This window comes from Cydia strobilella, chromosome 1 (genome assembly GCF_947568885.1).
Source record: "Cydia strobilella chromosome 1, ilCydStro3.1, whole genome shotgun sequence".
NCBI classification, from domain to species: domain Eukaryota; kingdom Metazoa; phylum Arthropoda; class Insecta; order Lepidoptera; family Tortricidae; genus Cydia; species Cydia strobilella.
This window is the reverse complement of record NC_086041.1, coordinates 6,770,355-6,782,962: the sequence shown is the minus strand read 5'-3', so window position 1 is coordinate 6,782,962 and position 12,608 is coordinate 6,770,355. Positions and strand designations below refer to the sequence as shown.

General features: G+C 37.9%; 1 protein-coding gene across 5 annotated transcripts in view; it reads right to left on the bottom strand.

The window, feature by feature from the left end:
• LOC134755767 (uncharacterized) overlaps positions 1 to 12,107 on the bottom strand; it is a 39,337-nt gene extending 27,230 nt beyond the window's left edge. For 3 of the 5 annotated variants that reach the window (XM_063692384.1, XM_063692367.1, XM_063692393.1), the window contains exons 1-4: positions 11,596 to 12,106; positions 11,336 to 11,508; positions 9,311 to 9,406; positions 3,781 to 3,872 (exon numbers count right to left, since the gene is read on the bottom strand). In XM_063692384.1, the coding sequence (XP_063548454.1) occupies positions 3,781 to 3,872; positions 9,311 to 9,406; positions 11,336 to 11,508; positions 11,596 to 11,763 (529 nt within the window). In that variant the 5' untranslated portion in view covers positions 11,764 to 12,106. Of the gene's footprint in view, positions 1 to 3,780; positions 3,873 to 9,310; positions 9,407 to 11,335; positions 11,509 to 11,595 lie in introns of all 5 variants that reach the window. The other 2 variants (XM_063692358.1, XM_063692376.1) reach the window with 1 other exon arrangement.
• Positions 12,108 to 12,608: the final 501 nt, after the last annotated feature.

The following is a 12,608-nucleotide window of genomic DNA, read 5'->3' as shown; positions in this document are numbered from 1 at the left end:
CAAGAATTTAAATATAATTTCTAATCTTTTTTAACAACAAACATTCTGCTTTTTAACCAGCGTTAATTTTTTCAGTAGTTAATTTAATCACACGCGTATGTCCCAGTCGCTTTTTTCCCCAAAGAGTAATGTTTTCACGATAGTCACACTCAGTCGATAGATAGGTAGGTTAGGTTCGTTAGGTAGCTTCAGATGCCCGAAGGGCAAACCGCCCAGAAATAGGAGCCCCGCGTAGCGGGTCTCCGTCGGCTCAGGGGCCTCAGGGTAAGAAGGGCATGTTCTCGGAAATATTACTCTTTGGGGAAAAAAGCGACTGGGACATACGCGTGTGATTAAATTAACTACTAAAAAAATAAACGCCTGGTTGAAAAGCAGAATGGGGAAAAAATTCGAATCGAACTAAAGCTATTGGGGAACAAAAATTTTGGGTAATTAATCTATACAGTCCGTACGTGAATGCAAGATATTGCTATATTTTGCAGTCTTTCTTTACACATTTTTGATGAAGTGTGACAGTCTGCTGTTGAGTGTAAATATATTTCTATTTAGACGTCATATTTTTGTTGCATGCGTAAATATCAACACGTCTTAGAAAATGGTAGAAAAGTTTTGGAAACGATGGTGATAATTCGCAAATTGTACACAATCACACCATCTTTTGGTGGTTAGTCGGCACGACAGCCCTAGACACATACACATCCATCTTATCTTAAGCTATGCTCGCGAGGTCTACAGCTCACAGAGCCACTAGTTAAATAAAAAGTTTAATTATAAAAATGAAACGAATACGCTTAGCCCGCGCTTGATCAATCAATAATATTATTTTCATTTTTTGAATATAGAAAAATATAAAATAAATAAAAAAACAATACGAAATTTAAGAAAAAAAAAAATACAAAAAGTTATGCAGCAGCATACAATTACCGGGGATCGAACCAGGGACCACCCGTTGCAAACGAAAAAAGCGACTGTTTGCAAAATACGCCATGCTAGTTCTTATATAAGCTGACGAAATACGGCTACTCTTTCTCGAGTAAAAACTAAACATCTAAATACCGCCAAAACCAGCAATACAAAATTTCTGCATTTTTTGCCGTTTAATCTGTAAAAATATCTCTAAAAGAAAATACTGTTATGATATCGATACGACTATTTGTTTGGACGCGAGCTATCACGACTCCGCCATTTTGAAAAATTTCCAAAAACTGGGTCGACAAAAAAAATCTATTTAATCATAGAATTTGGTCACAAAATTTCACGAGAATCGGTTGAGAATTGCGACCTGTAGAGGAGAACATCCGGACATACAAAAGCAAAATGCGCGAGTCAAACCGTAGACCTTCGCTACGCTTCGGTCAAATATAACACTCATTTAGTGTAAAAATACATAAATTCCTTGCGTAAAATTTCGTGTAATAATAAATTAAATGGCTAATAAGCTAAAAAACTATTACTTGACATTTTTTATACTGTGTCTACTTTGACAAGGTGTATTATCGGGATCCAGTAATGATTTTATATTAATTGTCGTCTAAATTTTAAGCATGTATAACCCTACGTCTCAAAAATCATGTCGTCTATGTAACTTCCAACAATAACATTTTGAGTGTGTAAGTTTATGCACTTTTGTCGTTAGCTTATTGTTTGTACATTATGGGAACACCGATAACTCCATATCGACAATAAAGTCCCTGTCGGTAGATAATGACACACATATCTACCTAATTTAGTTGAATTCTTAGGGTAAGCGCATTCTGAGAAGTAACGAGAGAATCTTCCTTAGTTTGGAACTATTCCTTATTCCGTGTAACAACCAAGGAATGCTCTTCACCGATTAATTATATGAATAACCAGGAAACAGGTGGAGATTTCTCAGCAATGAGTACGGAAATGAGTTGTGCATTGTCGTCATTACATTTTTCTATGTACTGTTTTCTTGTTTGTATTGCAGAGCTGGCATACCTTATACAGAGTGAAACTAGAAAACAAGTAGTACTTTTAGCAGTGAGTGTGGAAAGTAAAAGCAGCAAAAGATCTAAGGGTTCTTGCAATTCTGTCAACGAGTCATTGGTTTGTATTTGAATACACTAGTGAGCTCTGTGCTCTGTGAGCTGTAGTAGATACAGACCTTGTAAACCCCCATGACTTCAATATTTTGAAAAAAATCCTAAGACTGTCTTGACACAAAAAACATAATACTTATCGAAACCTACTCACAAAATTTCACGAAAATCGGCTGAAAAACGCGATCTGTAGAGGAGAACAGCAGGACAAACGAAAGCATTTTTGTACAATCTGGCTTATTAACTTCCGAAGTTGTACAAAAAAAGTTTTATTTTATTTTAATGGACAACGGTTAAAAACAAACCTTGACCTCCCCTCAAACAGTACGAGTAGCTAAACAACAATTATAATAGTCTAGTCTGCTGGCCGTGAAAGAAAGTGTAAGTGTCCATTAGCAACAGATGTCAAGACACTCAGGACGTAAAACGTCGACGCATACGGCGAATATGATTCATGATCATACATTACCATAATAAGTTCATAACCATCCACCCTTAAATGGGGTGTTCATAATATTTCTTTGTTTGTGTTTTATTGTGATAGTTGTTCTATTTTTATACGCCAACATATGAGTTTGTCAGCAGTTATTTAGTATGGATTTTAACAAAAAAAATTACGACATAGGTACCACATTAAGGGTGTATAACCAAAAGGATTTAGAAAAAAAGTTCGATTTTGGGCAAAACAGATGTGTATAAGTGTAATCACCATGCTTATTAGGCGGTTATCTGGCGCTGTAACCGGATGCGGCGCCAGGCCACCATATCCAAGACCATTTTATTGGGACCGCTAGCACAATATCATAAGGAAACCAAAGCAATGAATTAAAAGATAATAGAGAAAGAAACGTAATTAAAACAAAAATCTTTCCTCGAACGAAACAATGTTACATGAGTGCAATTTTGCCATAACTTTCGCTTCATATTGTACACATATGGGCTTCTTTAGCACATTACCACAATAAAACCATGTCACTGAGAAATTAAGTAAGATTAAACAATAGCGGGAGAACCGGGGTGGTTGCATCACTTATTAAGGCGTGCGTGGGCTGTGTGTAATTGGCAAAATTAAACTAATTATTTTCGGCGACGAGTGCGTGCAAAGAGTTGAAAAATGTTTCTGGGAGTGTCGTTTCGTGTAGCTTAGTATGATAAATAATATATGTCAGTGTTAGTTAGAATTCATACCTACAGAATGTCACTAAAATGTAATTAAACACTGCCAACCACTCACTGGAAACAAATATATAAATACTTGTTTTTTCATTAACGTTTAAAAAATCACGCTCGCGCGCGATTCGGCGTTGGGCGAGATATGAACTGGCAGCTCTAAAACACGGCCCCTGATCTGACAAATAAACTATAAAATTTGCTAAATAAGGCTCTCCTAAATAAAAGATGGAACTGATGGAAGGTGATTTACATTAGTTCCTTGAGCGATTATACAATCAGGGAACCATGAGGAGAAAAATATAGTATTTTCTTTAATTCGAACGCTGAGATAACTACGTTAGTTCAATTGTCAAAGACACGTTTGCATAACCCATTTATTAATTTGACACTGATGACTACTACCTAATAACACTAACGGAAAAGATGTTGTACTTGTTGTGACTTAGGGTGGACCTTCATCATAGTCTGCCTGTTCACTCCTATTTACATCTAATACTACAGTGGAACAGAAATACCGTTTTAGAGTCAGATATGTAGCACTTACCAGCTTTGTCAGCATTTGACGCCATCACCCGAAACGTGCCGAACAGTAGCACTAGCAGCCTTTGCGTGCACACTGGCAGGGACAGAAGCAGTCTGTGAACAAAAACACATATTTAAGAATTCTTAAGGTTCGTTGAGTAAAAGAGAAAAGGATGATACTGAACACCATCAACAACAGACGGGGAAAATGATTGGACATTTGATACGGCACGATAACTTCTTTAAGATTATCATAGAAGGCAAGATAAAAGGAAAGAGAGGCAGAGGCAGACCAAGACGTAGCTACGTAGACCAAATAAAAGAAAAAGCTGGTGTCGTGTCGTATCAAGAGGTCAAGGATATGCCATAAGTATGAAAGGGAAAAATGGAAAATACTCCACCGCCAAGAGGATACCTCTTAAATTGAAGAAGGTTCTTTACTTTCTTTTTCGTTACTACGGACCGGAAAGGAAAATTTAACTACACTATTGTGACAATATCACCAAAGAGCCTTATGTAAGTCGATTTAATTTATATATTTACGGGGGCAACTAGACAAGTAGCCTATTGAAAGCGTTCCACATAAGGGGTGGTGCCGGGTCAGCTGTTTTTTGACTGAAATGTTTTTTGAATTAAAATGTTCGTGTTAAATTCAAGTGTCTTACCTTAAAAGCCGATCGGGTCATTTTGAATACTTGAAAAACCATGAAACTTTCTGATCCCTTTTTATTTTGATAATTTTCCCTACTAAAACCTTATGTTACGGCTAAAGTCACTAAGGAAAGTTTAGACCAGACTAAATTTTCAACAAAATGAAACCTGTTTGGTCTACTAACATAGACCTTATAGGTCTTGAGATACAGCTGCCCAAAGTTGCTTCATTTTATGCCAATGCCAATAATATATGATACCAGATTAAACATAGTTCAGACTTAGTAACCAGAACCGACTTTTAATATTTCGTTAGGCATGGTACTAGGCCTTTAAAACCTTAGACTTTAGACTTCTACGTCAAATACCTAATACAAAAACACAAGACTTACCTAACCATAGCCATTATCAATATTATCATAAATGACCGACATAACACAACAGGGAAATATGACATAACGTGGGGTCGTTGACCGGCGCGCGTAAATATATAGCTCGACTACTCCTTTAGAGGAAAAACATTGATAGATTGAATGACATGCTTCTAAGTAACGGGTAACTCGACCATTTACTTGACCGAGACTAAGTTGGCGACTAAGGATTAGATTAGATTAGGGTCTTTTCCGAAACTATACGTATTAAATATGAGTTCCTATGCCACCGTTTCGGATTTATTTGAATACTGCGCAACCATTATCCAAAACCGATGCTCTATGTCTATGTTCATAGTGATCACTCATCGTTCATAGATAGATACAGTCAGAATACTCAGAATCAATAGATTAGAGTTTACAAGACCGTGATAAGACCGATCTTGGTATATGGATGCGAAGCGTGGACGTTGACCTTGAAGGAGGAAAACAAGCTCTTGGTGGCAGAGAGGAAGACCTTTAGAAGGATCTTAGGCCCTACAAGACGGGAGGATGGCTCTTGGAGAGTGAGGAAGAACTTGGAGGTGGAAAAACTGCTGGGCGAGCCCAACATCATCGGCGAGAGCAAGGCTGCTCCACGTGGAGAGGATGGGAGAGGATCGTGCGGCCAAGAGATCTTATCTGGGGCGACTAACTGGGAGACGTCCGGTCGGAAGGCCTAGGTACCGGTGGATCGATGAGGTCCGGAAGGACCTATGTGACATCCAGGCGGCTGAATGGCGTCGGATCGCACAGGATAGGAACGAATGGCGAAGCCTAGTATCGGAGGCCAAGATCCACTTCGGGTCGCTGAGCCAGCGAAGTAAGTAGTAAGAGTAAGTAAGGATGTTTTTTTTTTTTATTTAAAGTATGTATATACTTACATATTATGATCTTATTTTTGTTAAACTCCTCACAAATCTTATAGGCATACATATAGTGATCTCGGCGATATGTCTTTATCGTTAAGTTTGTTCAGCAAGTTAGATTTTTTTAAGCAACATTTTCGTCAAAATTTTATTGTACAATGTTGTACCTAACCCATGAATTTTACATGAAGACAGTGCATGAAAAGGAGTCAAGTCTACAAAAGACTCGGGTCTCTGATAAGAAAATAACTCGAGTTTCAAAACACAGACGAGTCTTAAAGCAGAGGACTCAAAGGACTCGAGTCTTAACCAACACAAATTATTTCTATAACTTAAGACAAACTAATAAAACTAAAGACGTGTAACTTATCCATTGTATGCTGTAACAATAGTAACATAGTATTCGGACATGCACATGAATGGTAATAGAGTGGCCCCCGCGCGTTGACAGAACAATGGTTGTTTAGACTCGCCCTGCATACATTTTGATGCGATACCTGATGTCCGTGCATTGTTTGTGTTGCGCTTCGACAAACGATTGACCAGTCGTTTTCGGTATCGTGGGTAATCTACGTAACTCCAGCGAAGGACAGGGGTCTTCAAAAAAGGGGTTTTCACTTTGTCCATAAGTATGTTCCCCGATTTCTCGAAGTTGAGAAATTGGAATTTTACTGTAGGTAAGTACCAGACCAATTTTTAACATGTAGCCGAAACTCTTCAAATGAATAACTATATTCTCCTATCTGTATACCTATTTTTGAGGAATTGTTTTGTTTCCTACTTAATTCATTCAATCACCTACAGAAGCGCAAACTTTATCCTTGTCTGATGGTTCTTACCTATTTTTAGGGTTCCGTACTCAAAGGGTAAAAACGGGACCCTATTACTAACCGTCTGTCTGTCACCAGGCTGTATCTCATGAACCGTGATAGCTAGACAGTTGAAATTTTCACAGATGATGTATTTCTGTTGCCGCTATAACAACAAATACTAAAAAGTACGGAACCCTCGGTGGGCGAGTCCGACTCACACTTGGCCGGTTTTTGAGGAAATTGTTTTATTTCCTACTTCATTTATTCGATCAACAGAAGCGCAATTTTATCCTTGTCTGATGGTTCTTAGACATCATTATCGAACGCCTATTTACACACGATTCCCGTGAGAAAACCGCTGCGAAATGAAAAAGAAGAAATAATCAGGGCGATATTCACAACGCTTTAAGAGTATCGCGTTGACCAGTGTTTATACAAGTTGCTGTGTTAGCAATCATTTATTGTGATAGGTATATGGTATGCTGTTATGTAGGCTCCAGCAAAAATTACCTCTACCGTAACTAGTTTGCGTAGGGACAACGAAATCTTTGGGATAATTCGAACAACAAACAACGAGCCAGTGTAAGTCGGTCGGAGGGTCGGTCGTTGATGTTGTTATTTTAGAGCTTATTGTTATTATAGGGCTAGAGCACTAATTAATATTCACATGAAAGTTATCCAACGGATCAAAACCAATACGAAAAACAGGAAAAATGCAAATTTGCATGCATTGCAGTTTTTCACAAACTTTTAATTTACAGGCTATTTGAGGTACCTACTGAATCCTAAACAGTAAAAGATACTATATAAAAGAATTAACTTTTATAGCTTTCTCAATTTCTTGTAAGTAGTTTGTATAATTCTGGACAACGAGTGCTGAATACCTAGGTGTTGTGAATAAGACAGTTGCGAATTAACTTTTATAACTTTCTCAATTTCTTGTAAGTAGTTTGTATAATTCTGGACAAGAGTGCTGAATAGGTGTTGTGAATAAGACAGTTGCGAGCGTGTATCATCGGTTTGCCGGGCCGGGCGTGAAAGGGGTACTGAGCTCGCTCCACATTACTACGGGACAGATGAGATGCGAGGAAAAGTATTCGGAATACGGAAGGAATAGGATAAGTAATTGACAAATTTCTATTAATGGTACCTATGAAAAGTTTCATAGTAAACCGCCGCGGCGCGCCGGGTGACGTTGATCAGCCTGTCAAGTGCGGATGGTGCAACTGACACTAACTTTAGCCCTTTAAACTCGCGTTTTGAACACATATTTAATTATACGAACGGGTCTACCACGGCTGGTGCAACTCAGCTGAAACGTCGGAATTTAAGGTAAAAACAATGAAATTAAATCGCGGTTGACCCGTTCGTATTCGTAAATATTTAGTTAATGAGATTAAAGCAACATGTCTCACTCACGACGATTGCCTGTAAAAGGTACAACCGTAAGTAGAACTTCTTTTTCATGAAATAGGTTAACAAAACATACTTAACATAACAACAGGACATTCAAATTACAGGCCAACAAATAATACTTACCTACGTATTCTGTGATTCATCCACTACGTCATAATCATACTTAATGAGTGTAAACCACGCATGGGTAGTCTTCATTTACATAATGTCTTTGACACATGCTGAAGACCAGATATGCAAATAAACCATCAGAATAGATTATCTCACTATAAACATGTGTGCACACATGCTAAATGGCAATAATTGTACAATTGTTCACACCCGTTTAGCGCACAAATCGTAATTAATTAAGTACACTTATCGTATTTACTAAATGCAAAGAGTTATTGTCTGTAGAAGAGGCATAAAGTTTAAGAAAAAGTCGTGCCTCCAGTATGACACCTGAAATAGGTGGCGAATGAAGTCCATTTGTTTTTAGGGTTCCGTACCTCAAAAGGAAAATCGGAACCCTTATAGGATCACTTTGTTGTCCGTCCGACCGTCCGTCTGTCTATCTGTCAAGACCCTTAATCTCGGGAAAGCGTGGAGGTATCGAGTTGAAATTAAAACCATACACTCAGGTCTGCAGTCCCTTGAATATGAAAAAATCAAACTTCTAAGTTAACTTTTAAAAAGATACGGCCGTTTATGCCGCAAAAAACGTACAGGTATTTCGACATTATCAAGAAAATCAAAATGTATAATAGGGTACTTCCCGTTGACCTAGATCTATAAATACGAAATTTGGCAAGTAATATCGTCTTACACAGTACAGAAAGTTCAGTTTTCTTTCTGTACTGTGTAAGACGATATTATGTATAAATAAAAAAAACAAAAAAAAAAACATGGAAATTAACATTATTACTCGTATTGCTGATGAACGCAAATGTTTCTTTAAGTAGTTTTATTGTTTGGATTGCATGTTTGAAAGCAATATCGTGGCAATTCTACTTCCAGCGGCTTCTCATTACACGTCTCGCGTCTCTTTGCTATATTTGTGTTTTTATGAATTTTGTGTAAGTAATTTTATTATATCTAATTATAAAATGAGTTTCACAACAAGGAATGAAATGATTATTTATAGCCCTATTTAATTAAAAACCTCCATTGATTATTTTCGTATCCCTCTTTTTTTAACCAATTCTCTTGAAATTTTGTGAACAGATTCAATATTTTGTTTGTCAATCCAGTTATTGGATTTTTCTAAATCATGGAGCCATGGGGTTTCTTGATGTCTACACGATGACACCTCAGAGCCTTTTAATTGTACTGTCCAGTAATACATTTTTTATGTTCAATTAATTATCAGTTAAACTTATTGCTGCAGTGAAGTGAAGGTACCTTATAAGACTAACCTTCGTATTTCATGGACTTGCTGCTCTTCTGGGAACTCCACAGCAGTGAACAAATGCATCTCCCCATCGCGCCCAAACACACCTCCTGGTATTTTCCTGGACATAAAGTTCTAGATACATATAGACATATGAATGATGACAAAATTTAGTATGGATGAATTTAGTGGCGCATTGTTACTGGTGAATTTTCAATATGACTTGGAACCCTGGTAGCGGCGGTAGTCGTTTAAGAAGTGTAAGACTCTTACGGTATATGTCGCTAGATTCTAGTGACATCTACCGTAAGAGTCTTACACTAGAGCCTCCCTAATCCCTACGGCTCATATTTGGTGGAAATGTTCGCTGTATTGGGTACAGTCTCGGTGGCTCAGGGGCCCATTTCTCGAACAATATTAGACTAAATATTATTACACCACAAACTGCCAATTCGTATGGGTGGCCATGACAACACATTAATAATATTTGATTAATATCGTTTGTGAAATGGGCCCCAGATGGCAGAGCACTGTACTAGTGATCCAGTGGTTCAAATTCCATCCAAGATGGTGATTTTTTTTTACTTTTAATTTATTTCTAAGCTTAATAGCATCGTTCGCAGATGTTTCTGCTTGATACAAAATTAATTCATATGAATTTATTTAATTGTATGGCAAACAAGATTCGAGTCGCTTGAAAATTTGAAAGTAATAAAGAATTAAATAACTATATCCAACGTCTTCACTAGGAGCGAGCATGTCTTCATGGTTGCCAATAAACTTTCTCTTAGCGCAGTCGAGTATTATTATGCGGTGGATAGTCTCCTTTAGAGCTCCGCAGTCACACTCCATTGAGTATTAAATAAATAAATTCATATGAATGATCTTAATTATCATTCTAGTCTTAATGACCTTGTGCCACTTGGACAAAGATAAACTATGTTTATTTTAGGATAAGAAAGAGCTCCGAAACAGAACACATAAAATTTAAGTAGAAACAACAGAACTATTTGATATCATTTGACTAACTTGCTGTACCAAGTGTCATACCTAATATGTCATCTCTTACTTCTGTGGTTCTGTGGAGTTTTTTCTAAAGAAATTTATCATGGATATCCTGCTAGGGTTTCATGTTTAACCTTTTCGATGCTGTGTCAAACACAAAAGCTGTCACTCGGACGCCACATCACCGAAGTGTCAAAACTGAAATTGAACTTTATGCACATGCACGTAGGTCTATGTTGCTCTGTGGTCTGTGACCGATTAATCAGTCTTTGGTGTTAGATCTGCGGTGGCGATATATCCAAAAGGTTAAAAGGAAGAATGAAAATTTGAAAAAAGAGTAGATTAACCTCGTAAGTCCCCGTGTTCTTGTACAAGTACAAATTAAATTCGAGTTTTGAACTCATATAGAAATAAAAAACAGTTCCAAATTCAAAAGCCCAAAAATTGCCCTGGGTCTTATGAGGTAAAAGGATGACCTGGTCTGACAGAAATAAAATAAATGGTAGAGGAATAGTTATTGATATGTAAAAGATAAAGGGGTGTTATAGTGCATGCTTAAGTTTTATATACTATTACATCTATTACACATACAAGCATTCAGATATACCAGATTTGGGTCACAGCTGTAAAATGTAAGCTTTAAAATACATTTATGGATGAGATACTTAATATAAACTTTGTGGCTATTATACTATAGATGAAGTATTCAGAGCCTATCATTTATTTTATAGACCTAATCAGGACCTAATTCTCAATTTAAAGAAAGAATTAAACTTTTTCCTTGACAGATGCAGATAAATGGATCCTGATTACCATGGATGCAGCGTGGGGTCCACTTGGGCTTTTAACATGACATGCTTTAAGGCATCACTACATTGCATGTATTCTTGAGAAGATATGACATTTCATTTTGTAATGGATGTTAAAGTTTCCTTAGGCTATTAGATTACATCTGTAAATACTTGATGTAGATCATCTACCTATTCAATATAACTTCGTAAATTAAATTAAGAACGAAATAATAGTTCAGTAACTGAAAACTTACCTCAAAAACTTTTTGAGTACACTAGCAATGGTATACACAGAGTAATTGTCTACATTCACTAGTCGGCCCGTTTGCAGGAAGTGAATCAGCTTCTTCATAGCACCCTGGTGTCCTGGTGCGCGAAATACATCGCGACGCAGCGGTGCCTCCTTGTTCAACTTTAAAATCAGCACCTACACAACAAAACCGTATGAAAACACTGATGGCGACTATACTTCCACATAATTTGTATTTTTAAAGGTTTTTGAACTTATACTAACGAGTAGAGGCCCAGGTATGTCGTCCTTACAAACTTCGTGCAAAGGTACTCCGAACTTGACTTTTTCTAGCCGCCGCGGATAGGGCAGGGTATTCGGGTGCCCGCAGGATGTGACCACATTGCTCAAAGTGGCAGCCCGCCGGTGCATCCTCCTAGCCCAGTTGCTCATTTTAGCAGCCTATGTTTAGCTCGATTTATTTAAAGTATACATAACCTAACACCACTTGGTTGTTAATAAATTATAAAAACATTTGGGTCGCAAATGTTCGGTGTATAGCTGTACTGCACTCAGGCACGAGTCCTAGGGAAGATCAATTTGTGAACGAGTCCTCAATGCAAGTTTTACGACCACACCTCCATTTCTTCCAACTTGTCACTTCTCACAATATACAACAGAATTATAAACGTAAAGTAGTATCAGAAACAAAAACACCTAAGCTAAAAATGCGAATATATATTTTTTCTGCTACTAGCAAAGCAAACGCGACGGCGACAGCGAACGAGCAATCAACAATCAACTAACTAACTTGTAACTTCTGTTTCTGTTCTGTGACTTCTGTGTATGCCGTGACGTTTGGTTTGGAGTGTGACATTGTCACACTTCAAGGGCCCTCCACACTCGTGCGCGAATCGCGGCGCGAAGCCGCGAACGCGAGCGTGGAGTCTAGTTCGCTAATCAGCGCCGCGTAGTCTGGAGCGACTTAACACTGTGTGTTGCTGGGGCCATATTAATGTTTATAACACACCATCGCACCGCACTAAGGTCATTGTGCGACGGTCGGACAATGACCTTGGTGCGGTGCGACGGTGTGTTACGACTTAACACTAATGCCGAAACCACACTAACGGGAAACGGCGGGAAACGCCGTTGATTAAAACCTATCCAGACGAGGACAATTTTTCGTCAATCTGATTAAATTATCCGATCAAATCAGACCGTGCGGACTCAAACCAAGTAACTAGTTAATAATCTGTGACTCAAACGCCAATTTGTCTCGCCGAATTATATAAAAT